The following is a 19112-nucleotide window of genomic DNA, read 5'->3' as shown; positions in this document are numbered from 1 at the left end:
GCTGCTCGAACGTCAAGCGTGCTCCTGCCATTTTCTTATCTCACTTTGATGGTATTCCCAAATCTGATAAAACACTTGAAAACGTACTCACGCTGCTCGAACGTCAAGCGTGCTCCTGCCATTTTCTTATCTCACTTTGATGGTATTCCCAAATCTGATAAAACACTTGAAAACGTACTTACGCTGCTCGAACGTCAAGCGTGATCCTGCCATTTTCTTATCTCACTAACCGTGCTGACAATAGCGACATCTGTTGGGCGAAAAACCGTACTACAATATACTTAAATTTCAGAACAATTATCAATGCCAGTATCCTCATACAGGTTAACAAAGGGTATATACATTTTTCTAGCGGACTCTGTATACTATAGTACATATATTGTGCAATATTTATTGGCAGTCCTCAGATAATAAGCTATGTTCGGGTCACTCATCTTATCGTGACGAGAACAAATAGCCTCGTCGCTGACATAATAAATCCATCAGTCAATCAAATTTATTCATATTTTAATAGAAAAAAAAATTTATCGTATGGCCCGCGTCATCCGAGTAGGCGTGTGGCATCAGCCAATACGCTCGCAGTGCCCTGCTACTAAACCTTCAGGAAGAAATCTAATCACTCATAATTGATTTTGTTCGTATTTGTGGACAATTATGAATGATTAGATTCCCCCTTGACTAAATACATGACTAAATTTTGTTATATTGTGAAAGATAGAAAAAAACAGAGGAGGTGAAAGAAAAAGATAAAAAAAATGGTGAGTAGAAAAGACAGAAAGAAAAATGATACTGAGAAAAACAGTAAGTACACTCTACACAGTTAGTTATAAAAGGAAAACCTCTTCTAATAATTTTGCTAGGAGGTAATGTACCTAAAATGGAAGACATATTGTTTCGCCGAACTCGTATGCTGATACGTTGTATTAGAAAAATAGTAGCCCGATTGTCACCAGTAACCTGTGCAATACGTTTGCCTATTTTGATGAAATTGAGACCTTCGAGGCCCTAAAAGCCGCTATGGTCACAAACATGTATCTATCGACTAGTTCTTTATATTTTCTTCTTTTCTCGCATTCTCTGCGGACTGCAATAGCGCCTTCTCGTGATGAAGAAAAAGTAAGGTTGAATGAAGCATAAGTGTCAGAGCAGGTGAAATCCCAGAGAAGAATCTTTCCCCTCTTCCATGGTACCAGTATCATGATATTCACATTTGTATTATTGAATCAAATCAATTGGATTATATTTAAAATTGAGCAATTGAGGGTTACGTGCTAGTGACCTCTTTTACACTCGAGCTGCGAGAGTTAATATTGTCCAAAGGTCCCTTCTAAACCGAATTGTTAGCACGTATAATAAGTTACCAGAAACTGTAGACGTTTTTTTCAAATGAGCATACCTTCAGATCATCTATAAATAAACTATCGTTGTAATGTTCCCATTGTACTGTACTATCTTGATTTCAAATTGTTATTCTATTGTTATGTTACATAATTGTTAAAATGTTTCAGTGTAAAATGACCTAGTGTTGTATCTGAAACCTATTATAAATAAATAAATAAATAATACACCCTCCATTCCAAAAGAAACCGAACGTTTTAAACAAACAAAAAATCAATGTACATTTTGGAACAAATCATTTTTATTAATCAATGTATTCCCCTTCTGCATCGATACACATATTTGCACGCTCCAACAAGTTGTCAAACGACTTCTCCATGTCCTTTATTGGAATGGTCTTTAGGACGGCGGTCGTCGCCTTCTCAATAGCATCAATCGATGCGTGCCACTTTCCTTTCATCGCCAAATGCAGTTTCGGGAACAGATAGAAATCGCACGGAGCGAGATCTGGTGAATAGGGCGGATGATGCAACCGAATAATGTGATTTTTTGACCAAAAATTCAGTTACAAGTCGCGAACGATGTGATGGTGCATTATCGTCCAAAAGAGTCCAACTGCCGATTTCGCGATATTCGGGCCGAATACGACGAATTCTTGCCAGCAAACGCTTCATGACTCCCAAGTAAAACTCTCCAGTGACTGTCTGGCCGGGCTGAACAAATTCTTTGTGGATAATTCCTTTTGAATCGTAAAAACAAATCAGCATCACCTTAACTTTTGACTTCACCAAGCGACTTTTTTTGGGTGTTCCTTCATCCGGCGCTCTCCATTCAGCACTTTGCCGCTTTGTTTCGGGCTCATATTCAAAACACCACGTCTCGTCATCAGTTACAATCGATTTCAAAAAGTTTCGATCCTGCCGAGCACTTTTAACGATGTCTTTGCAATGCGCAATTCGATCAACTTTTTGGTCTTCGGTGAGTTTGTGTGGTACAAACCGCGAATTAACCTTCTTAAGGCCCAAAACTTCGGTCAAAATGCGGTATGCGGTTGTTTGAGGAATGCCTAATTCCATTTCAATAACTTTCACCGACGATTTTTTGTTATGTTTGATGAATTCACGCACTTTTTCGATGTTTTCTTCCGATAATCCGGTTCTGGGACGGCCTGATCTTTCATCATCATCTAGCGTCTCTTTACCCGATTTGAATCGCCTGAACCACTCGTAAACTTGCGTACGGGATAGACACTCATCACCATATGCATTTGTAGCATTTGGTGCGTTTCACTAAAAGTTTTACCCAGTTTAACACAAAACTCAATTGCAGCTCGTTGTTTGAAACTCATTTTCCGACCGATGTACACAACACACTGACAGTTGAAACGCAATAACTTTGTTGCCGTGCATCCAAATGTCATGACATTTATACCAGTTGTCAATGAGGGACTACGCCATCTACCGGTAAAATATTACAACAGATGGCACTAGTGGTACTATTTGTTTTCAAAAGTTCGGTTTCTTTTGGAATGGAGGGTGTAAGTAATAGAACGTATAGAAAACACATAAAAATTTAACATAATACTAACTTGGATGTGTTCCAATGATGATAATCAATTATTTTAATTTCTCATCAATGGTTATCAATCATGTCAATAAGAAACTAAAATAAAAGTACAAATTGATTATCATCACAGGAACACATCCAGCTTAGTATTGTATTAGAGACGTTTTCTAGTTTATTTCTGTAGTGTGTTACCTGTGGTAATTACCACTTTATATATATATATATGAGGCTATGCAAACACGCACGAACCACCTATTAGTTTAGCGCCTCTTGTGGAAACCTGGAAATCTTGTACCTTCGAGTGTGCGTCTCAAGGCCGATGAAGCCATTCGAAGGAAATTGTAGAAATGGCCAATACACATGCCTTGTTGTTCTACGTGTAACAAATTACGTATATTTATATACCGCTTTGTGAGTTATATGGTGTTCTTAAACGAAGCTACATTTCAATGTTTACTCGACTGTGGTTTCGTTGTGATATTGAAAGTATTTAGTGCATAGTGGAGTACTATAAAAAATTCCATAAGAGAAGTGAATGTAGTCTGGTAACATTACTATTTTTAGTGAGTGTTTGATTTTGTATTATAATAGTATTAACCAGTGGCAGACCTTGCACGAGGCCGGGGTAATCTAGGCCCCCAGTTTTTTGAGTGAAGAAATAATTTAAGGTAGTCTGGGTTCTGGCTGCCCCCCCCAGTTTTTACCTTCTAAATCCGCCACTGGTATTAACTCACCATTTGAAATACGTTATACAAAGAAAATTATTGGATTTAAACATTATTAGAATTCAATTTAGACGTAAATGTTGTTTAGATTAATAATAGGAAAATTTTATGTTAAATTGCTGTGTTTAGTGGAATTTGTCCATTTAACGGTTTCTTGAGTTCTTGAGAAAGACTTTGAATTTCTTTATTGGATAATTCTAGCTACAACTGTTATACAGTAATTTGTCATTCTTCTTCGAATATATTTCTCATATGTCTTGATTTTCACATTTATTGTTATAAAATATTACAATTTTATATATATTGTAAAACTTTGTCTCATATAGGATTTTGGGTAGAGCATTTAATAAAAAGAGCGTCCGGAATCGACTCACACTACCAGTTTTATTATAAAACTTTTCCTTTATAAAAGTATTTTCAAAAAATACTATACAAATTGATCTCTCTAGAATCAAGGTGAGTTAGCTATAGGTGGTCTTAGACCGTAAGGTCGCAGACAGGATCTCCAACAGAGCCCCGAAGCAGGCAAAGAGGAGTGGATTTTAGGTGCCCAAAGCGCCGAAGCAAGCAGTGGGTAGGTTAGATGGCCAACAGGGCCCCGAAGCAGGCAAAGCGGCTGAGGTTAAGATTCCCAATCAGAGCCCTGAAGCAGGCAAAGCCAGGAGAAAGGATAGGAGTGTCCCGAAGCAGACTAGAGGCCCTGGGGTTAGGTTACTCCTAAAGTCCCGAAGCAGACAGTAGGAGGATTACCAGAAAACTGGTATCGAGTTGCCTTCGTCCATCCAATTTATAGGGTCCTTTTGGGTGGCGGTGGCGCTGCTGCTCCGATGTCGTCTTCTGCTCCATGAGAGGGGCCAGAAGCCGTCGTCTGCATGTGATTATAGGTTCCTCTGGTGGGAGATCCTTTTGCTGAACCATGTGGTGGTGTTTGTAAACATTGATGCGTGGAATTGCTTGTTTACGACATCACATAGGATATTACAATATATATATATATATAGGATTTCATTTCTCGAGTCCGAGAATATCTAGCTGAATATAGAAGTAACGGTATTTCTCTTTCAGGTTCTCGCACTAAGATAGTAGAACAAAGGCATTTTTAAAGTAAATTGTTGAAAGGACCTATCCATTTGCAGTGACGTGGACAAACTTTCGAGGAGATAGCTGAAATTCAGCTTAAAAGTATAAGAAACTATGTAGATTCTATATTCCAAAAGCAAATTGTTCTAAAATAGATGGAACATTGTCAAAAAGCACGAAATATTAACATTAATGTCAATAGAAAATCAATGAAAAACAAATAATTTCTCCACTTATCTCAAAAACCAAGAGAGGGAGATGGCTGAAATTCAGTTCCAATGTAGAAGAGACCATGTAGATTCTATATTCTGAAAGCAAATTGTTCTAAAATGCATAGAACATTGCCAAAAAGCACGAAATATTAACATTAATGTCAATGGAAAATCAATGAAAAACAAATAATTCCTCCACTTATCTCAAAAACCAAGAGAGGAAGATGGCTGAAATTCAGTTCCAATGTAGAAGAGACCATGTAGATTCTATATTCTGAAAGCAAATTGTTCTAAAATGCATAGAACATTGTCAAAAAGCACGAAATATTAACATTAATGTCAATAAAAAATCAATGAAAAACAAATAATTTCTCCACTTATCTCAAAAACCAAGAGAGGGAGATGGCTGAAATTCAGTTCCAATGTAGAAGAGACCATGTAGATTCTATATTCTGAAAGCAAATTGTTCTAAAATGCATAGAACATTGCCAAAAAGCACGAAACATTAACATTAATGTCAATGGAAAATCAATGAAAAACAAATAATTCCTCCACTTATCTCAAAAACCAAGAGAGGAAGATGGCTGAAATTCAGTTCCAATGTAGAAGAGACCATGTAGATTCTATATTCTGAAAGCAAATTGTTCTAAAATGCATAGAACATTGCCAAAAAGCACGAAATATTAACATTAACACTTTCTGTCCCATGTGTATCTTTTTGATACACAGTGAGGGTTTACTGATGGACCACGTGTATCAAATAGATACACATTGGCTGACAGTGTTCATAGCAAACTGTAGTCTGGTCCCGGGATGAAATTTACTCAAATAGGGTTGGGGCTGAAAGTGTTAATGTCAATGGAAAATCAATGAAAAACAAATAATTCCTCCACTTATCTCAAAAACCAAGAGAGGGAGATGGCTGAAATTCAGCTCCAATGTAGAATAGACGATGTAGATTCTATATTCTGAAAGCAAATTGTTCTAAAATCGATGGAACATAGTCAAAAAGCACGAAACATTAACATTAATGTCAATGGAAAATCAATGAAAAGCAAATAATTCCTCCACTTATCTCAAAAATCAAAAGAGGAAGATGTTTAAAACTTCCATTAAATATAGAACAAACTATGTGGATTCTATGTTCAAAAAAGAAATTGTCGTAAAATAGATGGAACATAATCAAAAAAAAGCACGAAACATTAACATTAATGTCAAATGAAACCGAATGAAAAACAAACAATTTCTCCACTTATTTCATAACCGAAAAGACGGAGATGGCCGAAAATAAGCTCATACAGAAAAAAACTATGTAAATTCTATATTCCAAAAGCAAATTGTCCTAAAATGGATGAAATATATTCAAAAATCACGAAAGATGAACATTAAAGTAAATGAAAAATCAGTGAAAAAAATGAATTCGTCCATGTATCTCAAAAACTATAATAAGGAGATAGTTAATTGGAAGCTTATTGCAAAGATATATTGAAGAACTTAAAAACGATGTATAGCACGTAAGATAAATATGGATAGAGCATTGTTAAAAGTCAAGTTGTTTGAGTAAAATCAATAATAATGATAAAGTATATGCATCTTCTTCGAATTACTCAGGGCGCCCCACGCGGAATTTAAGTGCTTGAAATATCTCACATCTGGATTTGGAATCTCCAGATTCGATTTAGCACGAATATGACTTGACCTAATCATGTGGCAAACTCTGGTCCTTACAGAGGCAAACCGGATAGGTCCTTTTGCTGTTTCTCTTCCATTGCTAGTTTCCCTCATTTAATAATAATAATAATAATAATAATAATAATAATAATAATAATAATAATAATAATAATAATAATAATAATGTTTAATGTCTAGTTCCATAATACACCTTTTCTGTCCTGGTTTAAACAACCAGCGGCCCATGACGGAGCTAACAAACAACACGTTATAGATTAGATAGTGTTTTGAAAATATTTAATATCTCTTTTAAAAATTGCACTCAAATGTTTTATGGTTATCCTAATATTCTCAAGATAAATGATTCAACTTATTTTATAATAAACTCATTTTCATATTCATTAAGTTTATGATTTCGAAATTCTTTCTATTAACAATAATTTAGCAATAATATATATAAATAGTCTCTTATTTAGAATTGGTGCTTTTGAAAAAGTTTACAATTATTATGTCTTAGATCTTTCAAAGTTTGGTTAATACAGTAACGACCTAACACTGACAGCATTGTTAATTAAATATATTCCTTTTGTATAGTTAAACTTGTTACTGAAATATGCGTAACTCCTTTTTGTAGCTTTTCCTTCTGGCCATGATGTTCAGTTGTGTTTGTAAAAGGATCGAATATGGCTACAACGATGCAGATGAAGATGAAATGGATTCAAAAATGGTGCTTAAGAAGAAATGGATTTGTTCAGTTGAAGGTCAGTGCATTGTGCTTTTTTTGTATTATCAGTATATACACAGTGCAGCAATCGGAAACGAGATTGAGTCTGTAAAAGTAAAGTAATAACAAATAGAATCAAGTTACCTCGGTTTATTCAAAGTAGGAACATCCTTTGTTTACATGCAGCTTTACAATTCAGTAAGTTATGGAGACTTCCGGAAGTCCTGGACTGTAGTGGTGTTTAAGGTCCTCGTGACTTGGTGGTGGCAACATCGTCAAAAAAGCAACCCTCTAATGGTACTTTTAAATTGGGGGAAAGAAAGTAATCACAGATTGACCGGTCTGGTAAGATGTGTGGTGTAGTAGGACAGAAATAGTTTTGTCACGAATGCAACGACCCACTCTTTCCACTTCGTCAAAGAATAGATTACGAAATATGCACACAAGTTCCTTTTCTTCAAATCCTTTGTTATTATTTGGTGAACTGTCTTCGTATTCATTCCTACAAGGTCTTATAACCACCCTCTGAAATTCGAATTTCTCTCATTGAAAATGATTATCTCAAACTTTACTGATCGTTACAGTTATTCTGACAGACTTGTTTCGAACTGAGCGCTCGTCATCTTCCACAGGCTTCCTGTCAGCACTGAACTTCTTATGTCATTAAGAAACATGGCAGTGAGAATGGCAATTGTCTCCATAAACCTTTCTCAAATTCTCAAATATTTCAGTTGGCGTTTTCTATAAGTGCGCACAGAACTTGATATTCACTTTCTGTCCTATTGTTGAAACAAATTATTATATTTGACCTGCTATATAAGTGTATAAAATATTATGCTCCTCAAGCTTTCGGTTTCCGAGTTATGGGCGGTAAAATATTCCATCATATTTTCAAATACAAAAATCTACATCAAACTCATACGATCGGAATCAAACTTCGCATGCTGAGAGAACTTGATCCGCTTTATAAGCGAGTGAAGTATTATTATGTACAGTACAAGGTTCAGATTTGTAATAGTGAATAGTCTGTGAAGAGTGTAATAGTATGGTGAATAGTTTGTGAAGAGTGTAATAGTAAATAGTCTGTAGTGTTTACCTGGTGAATAGTCTGTGAAGAGTGTAATAGTAAATAGTCTGTGGCGTTTGCCTGGCGTTTAGTCTGTGAAGAATGTTATAGTATGGTGAATAGTCTGTAAAGAGTGTAATAGTAAATTAGTGTGTGGCGTTTGCCTGGTGAATACTCTGTGAAGAATGTTATAGTATGGTGAAGTATGTGAAGAGTGTAATAGTAAATAGTCTGTGGCGTTTGCCTGGTGAATACTCTGTGAGGAATGTTATAGTATGGTGAATAGTCTGTGAAGAGTGTAATAGTAAATTAGTGTGTGGCGTTTGTCTGGTGAATACTCTATGAAGAATGTTATAGTATAGTGAATAGTCTGTGAAGAGTGTAAGAGGACAATGGCGTTTGGCATGAGTCGACAGTGTGTGAGCAGAAGTTGGCGGAACACAAGTGTGCATATTACAAGAATGCAAGAAAAAGCAAGGACAATAATATTTCTTAGCATGAATAGTAGTAATAGCAATGGCGATGAGGATGTGATACTGCTAATACTTTTACAAATTAAATAACTATTTACCCAAAACTAGGCTGCTCTTTATTTATTGGTACAGATGCATGCACAAAACGCTTCAAATTGCTGAGAAGAAATATTATTGTCCCTGCTTTTCTTTGTAGTTAATTGAATCATGCACGCTTGTATTCCGCCGACTCCTGCTCACAAACTGTCGACTCATGCAAAACGCCACAGATTATTCACCTCTTACTCTTCACAGATTATTCGCCAGCCAAACGCCACAGTCTATTTACAATTACACTCTTCACAGACTATTCACCATACTATAATATTTTTCACAGACTATTCACCATACTATAATATTTTTCACAGACTATTCACTATTACAAGATTCCTAAATCATGCACAATCGAAATTTTAAATCAATTCCTTGGGCATAATAAAAAGGTAACAAATTCTGTTTAAATAGGAACTAAAGGCCAGTCTTAAACAGAAGAAGATAAAAATAAAATCATGGATAATTGTTTACTGCTATGCGTATTGCACTTATTTACTAAATTTATTATTTTAGCAATACGAAATAATACTTAAATAGTTAGTTATTGTACAGTCAATGACAAAAGTTCTCTGCTTTTGATGAAGTTAATTTCGTAAACAACCAGAATGGAAGGACAATTTGAGTAGTTTTCAGTAAATTAAAAACAATGTAATTTTCTGTAAATTCCAGCCATACCACTGTTGTACGTTCCAGCCATACCACCGTTATTCCCAAAATAAATTTTACCAAACGGAAGGAACTTTTGTCGCTGACTGTACATAGATCATAATTATTGCGTTTGTGATTTATAATATCTTTTCTATTAATATATATTTATTTTCTGTAAATTTGTTACCTGACTAAGTTTGTCATCTATCAATGGAATCAAATCATTGTAGAATTGAAATTAAGGGCAATGATGGCTTGTACTTGCATACGCACTTTTAAAAGTTCAAAATGCAAAGAATGTTTTACGACGTTTATCATGAAATTTGGATTATATATCTGCTGCAGTTGTGCATATGCGAACATGGCTAGCCTCTAGTTAAAGTAAAATATTCGTACTTCTTTCAGAACATTCAAGGCATTCTACAAACAGACTGAAACCCAATCGTCTACCTCTGGAAGAGAAACGTCTGGCAGAAATAAGAAGTAAAAGATTGAAAGAAGTTAAAATGTGGTAAGTATTTCGTATGCTCATTTAACAAAGACTGGCAGGATTGGAGAATGGCATAGCTAAACTAATGAGGTTTACGACAAAATGTTAGTTTTAGTTTAGTTGTTCCTTTTCAACAGAGAAGCTATATGAGACATGCATACAGTTTAAAGTGGTATCAACTACCATAATGTGTTCAAAGACCAGGAATCAAATTTGAGCCCCCCTTCCCCCCCCCCCCCCCGTGGTCCAAAGCAGATATACTAGTGAATATAATATTGAAATATTACGAGTTTACTAGAGCATAGTTTAATTTCTCCAGAGCTTAATATTCTCCTAATTTCTCCGTGTAACGTGGGTTCCTGTCACCACGGCATGGCGCGTCCTCAGGTTGCGGATCGAGGAGAAGGCCTCTAGATATAGAGGTTAGCTGCGAATATACTGAATAAGCAGTCGCGGACAGACGACTAGGAGTGGTCCTCCAGCTTGGGGGTTTGGGTAAGGCTAACACCCTCATCCTGTAAAAAAAGGTACTTGTTCAGAAACATTCACAAAAGCCTCGGACAAGGACTGATAACTTGGCAGGACATCAGCAAAAGAAAATGGACATGAGATTTGGAACATGGAATATTAGAAGTCTTTATAGGGCAGGCTCGTTAAAATCTGTAACGAGTGAGTTAGAGAAATACAGGATGGACTTAGTAGGAGTTCAGGAAGTTAGGTGGGAAGGAAATGGATCTGAGAATTCCGGAAATTTTACGTTCTTTTACGGGGAAGGAAATAAAAATCACCAGTTAGGAACAGGGTTTTTCGTTCACAAACGAATATTACCAGCAATTAAACGGGTTGAATTTGTTACTGACAGACTTTCTTTTATTACTCTTAAGGGACGGTGGTGTGATATTATTGTTTTAAATGTACATGCTCCAACTGAAGATAAGGGTGACTATATAAAAGATAGTTTTTACGAAGAAGTGGAACGGATATTTGACCAATTCCCGCGATACCATATGATGATTCTATTAGGGGATTTCAATGCGAAGGTAGGACGAGAGGATATTTTCAAACCGATTATAGGGAACGAAAGTTTGCATAAGGAAAGTAATGACAACAGTGTTAGACTCGTGAACTTTGCAACATCCAAAAACCTAATCGTGAAGAGTACAAAATTCCCACATCGCGACGTTCATAAATACACTTGGACATCACCAGACGGGAAAACACATAATCAAATTGATCACGTTTTAGTAGATAGAAGAAGACAATCTAGCATAATTGACGTCCGGTCGTTTAGAGGGGCTGATTGTGACACTGATCACTACCTGGTAGCAGCGATAATACGGGAGAGATTATCGTTGAATAAAGGTAATACTCAATGTCCGAAAACGGAGAGATTTAATTTAAAGAAATTAGAAGAGAGCCAGGTAAGAGAGGAATACCAGATTGAAGTTTCGAATAGATTCTCGGTTTTAGAAGACTCGGAGTGCACTAGTGTTGAGGATACTTGGATTGAAATTAGAGATAGCATTAAAAGTTCAGCAATAGAAAAATTGGGACACGCGGAAATACGTAGGAACAAACCATGGTTCGACCAAGAATGCATTAAACTAGCAGAGAAGAGAAAACAGGAAAAATTACGGTGGCTACAAAATCCGAATGAAATAACTACACAAAATTTCGCAGATATCAGGCGGGAAACTTCCAAAACTTTTAGAACAAAGAAACGGGATTTTTTGAAAGCTAAAATTAAGGAACTTGAAGATAATAGTAAAAATAAAAATATTCGGGACATGTATAAGGGGATCAGCGAATTTAAGAAAGGCTATCAACCTCGTGCTTATATCTTAAAGAAATCTGACGGAACAGTTCTCACTGATACGGATAGCCTCTTAAATAGATGGAAAGATTTCTTTGAAGATTTGCTGAACACACAGCCAAAAACTAATGTGCGTGGAGAAAAGAAGATACACACCGCAGATCCGTATATTCCAGAACCCAATCGAATAGAAGTGGAAGCCGCTATAAAGAAATTAAAGAAACACAAATCTCCGGGTGTAGATGAAATTCCGGCTGAGTTAATTTTAGCTGGAGGCGAAAAATTGTGGAACAAGATACACAAACTCATTCTCCTTATCTGGAACAAGGAAGAATTGCCAGAAGAGTGGAAAGAGTCAATCATTGTTCCAATTCACAAGAAAGGCGACAAAACTGACTGTAATAATTATCGAGGCATTTCTCTTCTGTCAACATCCTATAAAATCCTTTCAAATATTCTGTTAGCAAGATTGACCCCATACGCAGATAAAATTATTGGAGATTATCAGTGCGGATTTAGACAAAATCGATCAACTATCGACCAAATATTTACCATTCGCCAAATACTCGAAAAGAAGTGGGAATACAATACCCCGGTACATCAACTATTTATTGATTTTAGAAAGGCTTACGACTCGATTAGGAGAGAAACATTATACAACGTTCTTACAGAGCTTGGAATACCGAGAAAGCTACTTAGATTAATTAAGATATGTTTAAGTGAATCCCAAAGTAAAGTCCGGGTAGGAAAATGTTTGTCCACGAGCTTCCACGTCGAAAATGGCCTGAAACAAGGAGATGCGTTGTCGCCATTATTATTTAACTTTGTGCTGGAATACGCCATAAGGAAAATCAAAGATAGCAACCAGGGCCTAGAGTTGAACGGCATTCACCAGGTTATGGCATATGCTGATGATGTAAATTTAATAGGGGATGATAGGAGAACAGTAGAAATAAATGCAGAGATATTATTAAACGCTTGCAGGGACATGGGTTTAGAAGTAAATGCAGAGAAAACTAAATACATGGAAGTGCGTCGGGACCGTTATACGGCAAATTGTGGAGGCGTTAAAATATTAAATAATACTTTTGATAAAGTGGATACTTTCAAATATTTAGGATCAATATTAACAGACGAAAATCATATTCACGAAGAAATTAAATGTCGACTAAAAGCAGGGAATTCGTGTTACTATTCGGTTCAAAATCTCTTGTCGTCGCGAATTCTGTCGAGGAATTTGAAGCTTAAAATATATAAAACGATAATCATGCCTGTTGTTCTGTATGGTTGCGAAACATGGTCGCTTACTCTGAGGGAAGAACATAGACTGAAAGTATTTGAGAACAGGATCCTGAGAAGAATATTCGGACCCAAGAGGAACGAGAATGGGGAATGGCGGAAGCTTCATAACGAGGAACTACATAGTTTATACGGTTTACCCAAAATTGTTAGGATCGTCAAGTCTAGGAGGCTTAGGTGGGCAGGTCATGTAGCTAGAATGGAAGAAAGTAGAAACGCTTTCAGAGTCTTGACTGGAAGACCAATCGGAAAACGACCATTAGGAAGACCTAGGCGCAGATGGGAGGATAATATTAAGATGGATCTCGCAGAGATTGGAATCCAAAGTAGAAACTGGATGCAATTAGCTAAGAATAGAAGTCAGTGGAGAGCTTTTGTGAACGCGGCACTGAACCTCCGGGTTCCATAGGCCATAGAGTTAGTTAGTTTAGAGCTTAATATTATTCTGGAGGAAATTTTACTTTAGCTGGAAGTATTCAGTCCACAGAGGAATCTTATGTGGCTAATGGGTTTCCTTTCCAACCACGCCTACAAAACCTTTGCTTAAAATCTTGAATAAATTACACTTTCTCTCTGTTCTATTGTATGCAATTCCCTCTGTCTATAACTTCGAAATAGTGTCACAAGTTCTCAGTTATATTTGAAATAAATTCTAATTTACATTTCTCCAACAGAAGCAAATATGTACTTGTAGTTATTATAAAGAGTTTTAATTAATCAAATCGAAACTGTAAACTTTTCACAACAAATTATTTAATTAGAAACCAGTGTATACAATTAAGAAATATAACAGTTATTGAATTAAGAAATACAACAGTTTAAAATGTAGAGTACCGTTATTTATCCTGTTTCTATTAAGTACTTTTATTTGTTCTATTTTCTTTAGATGCTTTTCTAATATGTAAGTGTTTTCATAGCGAGCATTTCAGTATTAATTCTCCATAGCGTTTCGTTTTTTCTTAGTTTTTCATTAATTGATTATTGTTTAAAACAATTTACATGAAACAGGGCTTCAGAATTGTAATATCACATATGAGTGGTAAAACATCTTTCACAATATTTTATTCTAGAATATTAATTTGCTTTTTTTAAAAAAAAAGAAAAAGAAAAATGATTTCAATATAATATAAGCTACTTGAAGGGCAATCTTACAAATAAATTCGATATAGACGTGAGTGCCTTCGGTTTTTGTACTTAACGTTCCAAGACCACTGTTTACTAGTCCAACGGTTTCTTAAATTGTGATTTCTACTATTTGACTCCTCACTTAGAACTACCACCACGTGTTCAAGGATACAGTCTGTTTTTCTAAATTAATAATCAGTAAAATTGATAGGCCAAACACTTTACGGTAAGTTTCAGTCATGTATTGACGTAATATTTATAAATAGCTCTTACATTTTTGTTGAGTCATTTATATGCAAGAATAGTTGTCATGAAATTTAGAAACTGAGTGGCATTTTCGTTCCTCTTTTTCCAGGTCAATCATTTACGAAGTAGTTGGTTATACAATATTCATCTGGATAGTAATTGTTATATCGTATGGTCATAGAGATTCACATGGATATGTCCTACAGAATAATCTTTATAGGAATTTTATCAAGCTTTATCGCTTTGAAAGAGTAAGTATATTAATAAACAATAAAAAAAAATAGAAAAAAATGAAAATTAAAAAATAAGATATAGAATCCTATTTTATACAAAATATAGTATATAAGTATGTCTTTGAATGAATGAAGAAAACATATATATATATATATATATATATATATATATATATAATTATTTCAGTGATATTAAGTCATATTATCAGTGGTGTAAAAACAAGAAAACTAGATTAAAAGAGATAAATTAGACTCAATATGACCTCCAATACAGAGTTAAGAAGAAAGATATATATTGTTAAGTTATGCTTAAAATCCTCGAGAATTCATATTTTAATTTATTTATCTAGAACAAAGATTCATCTTCAAGGGTATAGATGTAATGAAAGGGTACAAAGAATTTAAAGATTAAAATTTACAGGAAAGAAAATTAACTATCTTGTACAAAAAGAAATGTTTTCAGTGTTCTAAAGACACAAGAAAGTTTCCTCGTTAAAACGCAGTGATTATTTACAAGACTATCAATATCGAATGTTTACTGATTTCATTGTATTAGTCTTGCATTACCACTGCAAAATAATGGTTTTGCATGTTATTTCTAGAGGTAAGGAAGTACAGTAGAGTTTTATGTCGTGATTGATCTTTTCTAGAAGGTACATGAACGGATATGTTCCCGATTAAGCGAAAGCAATTCATTTTGAACTTCTTTACCTAACTGGAAAAATTTATATCTGTAAATGTTCTTCTGCTGTTTGAAGTATCTGAGTGAATCTATGAGAAAAATTAAGATAAACAGACCGACAATATCTTTTGTCGTTCTAGAAATAAAAACATTTCATTATCACCCCATCTCTCCACATTCCATTTGGTCAATTTTGTTATTGTAAAATGGTTCCCATATAGTGAAAAACAGCTGAAACAATATCTCTATGGTTATGTTAATAGGATTAACATCAATCATCGTAGTATTCAAGTATGGATCTAACTAATTATTAGTTGAAAGTTAATAAGTGTCTTAGAATGGAATTGAAGGCGAAGAAATTCCAGCACGTGAAAGATCTTAGAAGAAACATGATACATGAATGATCAGTTGTAAAACATTATACTTAAATCAGATACTGTTCGTGGTTTCTATATAGAACAATCGCCAGCAAAATATACACAATTACCCAATTCAATAGTTTACATTGTAAATTATATAGAAGTATATTCCTGAGTGTTAAACGGAGGGTTCATTTAAGATGAGAAGTTATCCCAATTAACTAAGTTATCAATTTGACTCACATTGAGATCAATACACAACAATAGTTTATCATTAACTTATTCTATTTCTATGTACACGACAGAAGTATTGAAGAAGCTTAACTGATTGAGGTGGAGATAAGTAAGCACTTACTATAAAAAGTTTACAATTCATACTCATATAATTTAAAGTTTTACAGAAATACCCTTAAATTATGCTGGTTTAAATTTCCTTGAAGTGGCAACGTGTACTCTCCTTGTTTTGCTAGCATTCCCGTGATAGCTAATCTCAAAACGTTACTTGTAAGTCCACAAGTTCATAAATTTCTTATTGAGTCATAATTACTTTCTTTTGTTTTTTTTAACATTGCGTTGGAATTCAATGGATCTTATAATTATTATCTTATCATCTTAATGATACCTTATACAATTCTTACAAGTTAATTTCTTTATTCTTTTACTCTTAATAATGACGGCTACCTAATAACTTGAAATGATTAAAGAAATTTTAAGTACCATATTTTGCCTCTGATATGTCTCTCGTTCGCATCTCTTCATATAATAATATTATTTCCATATTCGATAGGATTGTAAGTAGTATAATTTACTTTAGATATGTTCTTGTGTTTGCATCTTTTAACTATATAATAATATTATTTTATTATATGTACGAATATTTGAGAACAGGATCCTGAGAAGAATATTCGGACCCAAGAGGAACGGGAATGGGGAATGTCGGAAACTTCATAACGAGGAACTACATAGTTTATACGGTTTACCCAACATTGTTAGGGTCGTCAAGTCTAGGAGGCTTAGGTGGGCAGGTCATGTAGCTAGAATGGAAGAAAGTAGAAACGCTTTCAAAGTCTTGACTGGTAGACCCATAGGAAAACGACCATTAGGAAGACCTAGGCGCAGATGGGAGGATAATATTAAGATGGATCTCGCAGAGATAGGAATACAAAGTAGAAACTGGATGCAATTAGCTAAGGATAGAAGTCAGTGGAGAGCTTTTGTGAACGCGGCACTGAACCTGCGGGTTCCATAGACCAGAGAGTTAGTTAGTTATATGTACGAATATATACAGGGTGTTTCAAAACAATACCGACAACGTTTGGGAGGTGATTCCTGACATCAAGATACCAAAAAGTATAGATCAACCTGGGTGTACAAACGCTTCTTTTCGGAGTTATAGGCTGCCGAAAACATGAAAAAAAAAAAAAAGAAATTTAAAAATCCTTAGCTCCAATACTGTAGGACCTATTGTAGTCGGGTCAAGACTTCACTTAGAAACTATCCAAAAATACATGTTTCAGAATCCTACGGTAAGAATCCTCACGCAACAATTTTTATAGAGGAAGTTTGGATTTATAATTTGAAGTACTCATCAACTACCTCTATAAAAATTGTTGCAGAAGTACCGCACGAATGTGAAACTTGGGTATTTGGATAGAACACATACTAGTTCGTAAGTGAAGTCTTGATCCGACTACGGTAGGTCCTACAGTATTGGAGCTATGGACCTTTAAAGTTTACTCTTTCATGTTTTCGGCAGCCTATAACTTCGAAATGACGGATTTCTGCACCCAGCTTGGTCCATATTTTTTGTTTTATCTTGGTGTCAGGAATCATCTCCCAAACGTCGTCGGCATTGTGTTTGAAACAGGAGCTTTTACAGGTACTTTAGCTTCATGAAAAGGACATGTGCGCTACTCAACAAACAGCTATGTTGCACTAAAGTTAAATTAATTCTGTGAAATCCAACATGTAAGGTAAAAACTGTGTTGTAATAATTTATATTCACAAGTATTTTGTTTTTAATATCTTATTTCAGGTCGTAACAACCGACAGTTTCTGGAACTGGACTCAATCTGCTGTTATGGAACAGCTGCGGTCAGACAGATGGTATAATGGCATGCAACCGTATGGTTTACGAGGATTCATTGATGACAAGCAAAACCGTATTATGGGATACGGTGTATTAAGACAAATCAGAATTAAACCAAAAACATGTCCGTAAGTATTAGAAGTAATATAGATGCGTACAAACAATCAGTTGCTGGTTACTAGTATAATAAATAGCCTAATAGTATTGTAAATAGAATGACTGGAAATTACTACACAGTTGCTTCACATTCAATCAGTGGCGTGGCGTGGCGTGACATTCAATCACTTTGCCGATTGTTACTGGTTGTTACTACGAATAACTCTAGTTTCTCAATATCAGAAAATTTAGTGTTCACTTCTTCTTTCAGCGTAACAACAATTTCAAAATAGAGACATCGGGAACGATTTTTTTTTCTCAAATCCCTCTTCATTTTGACTTGATATTTTAAACAGTGTGGTTCTTCAGGTTTCTCAAATGCTTTCCATTTTCTACCAAATACAGTCGAAACTGTCTCTCAATGATCTTACATATTCTTCAAAATCATCCATTTTCTTTTCGCAATAACCTACATTATGAATTTTCTTTTGTAACATATTGAACAACATTTATAAACTTGATAAGGCAACAGAAAGCAGATGAAATAGAAAATTGAAATTAAAGCTTCGAAGGTTTTAATTATATCCAGCTGCACAAACTCTGGTTTCAGAGTCCCATTCCTTTGTGTTTTCCATTATGGATTTAAAGAGTAGAAAAATCAATTCTTGTTTTTCCGTATGTAGCCAAGAAACACATAGATACAATGTATTGTTTGGAATTTTCATAACGACTTCACATGACTCTAAAGTTTTGTATGATCGACGCCATGAGAACGCCATGTATTTTTGTCCCTACTAAACAGAAAAGAAGACATAATATAGAGAAAATGTTTATTATCTTTACATACGCACACAGCCATGGGTACTGGGCATGCCATTGTGCGGTAAAATTACCTTCATAACCCCCAGTCGTTTTTTATTTAAATTGTTTAAATGTGGTGATGGTCTTTCTCTGCATATTATTTTACTTTTTCCCGCAAACGAACGCACATCAAAATATTGTTTCGTGATGCTTTCTATAGGACAGTCAGTGTCACCGAGGATAATTTGGGCTTTTCTGAATTATTGCCATACTTACTAGTAAC

The 19112-nt window shown here is 35.0% G+C and overlaps 1 protein-coding gene across 1 annotated transcript in view; it reads left to right on the top strand.

Moving 5' to 3' along the window:
* LOC145682405 (polycystin-1-like protein 2) overlaps positions 1-19112 on the top strand; it is a 68895-nt gene that overhangs the window by 27812 nt on the left and 21971 nt on the right. Inside the window, exons 9-12 of the mRNA XM_081754016.1 lie at positions 7227-7353; positions 10002-10107; positions 14679-14820; positions 17879-18060. Coding sequence (XP_081610142.1) covers positions 7227-7353; positions 10002-10107; positions 14679-14820; positions 17879-18060 — 557 coding nt within the window. The remainder of the gene's footprint in view (positions 1-7226; positions 7354-10001; positions 10108-14678; positions 14821-17878; positions 18061-19112) is intronic.

Source organism: Thermobia domestica, chromosome 3 (assembly GCF_964235325.1).
Source record: "Thermobia domestica chromosome 3, izTheDome1.hap1.1, whole genome shotgun sequence".
NCBI classification, from domain to species: Eukaryota; Metazoa; Arthropoda; class Insecta; order Zygentoma; family Lepismatidae; genus Thermobia; species Thermobia domestica.
Note: the sequence above shows the minus strand (reverse complement) of the source record. Positions and strands in the feature narration are given on the sequence as shown.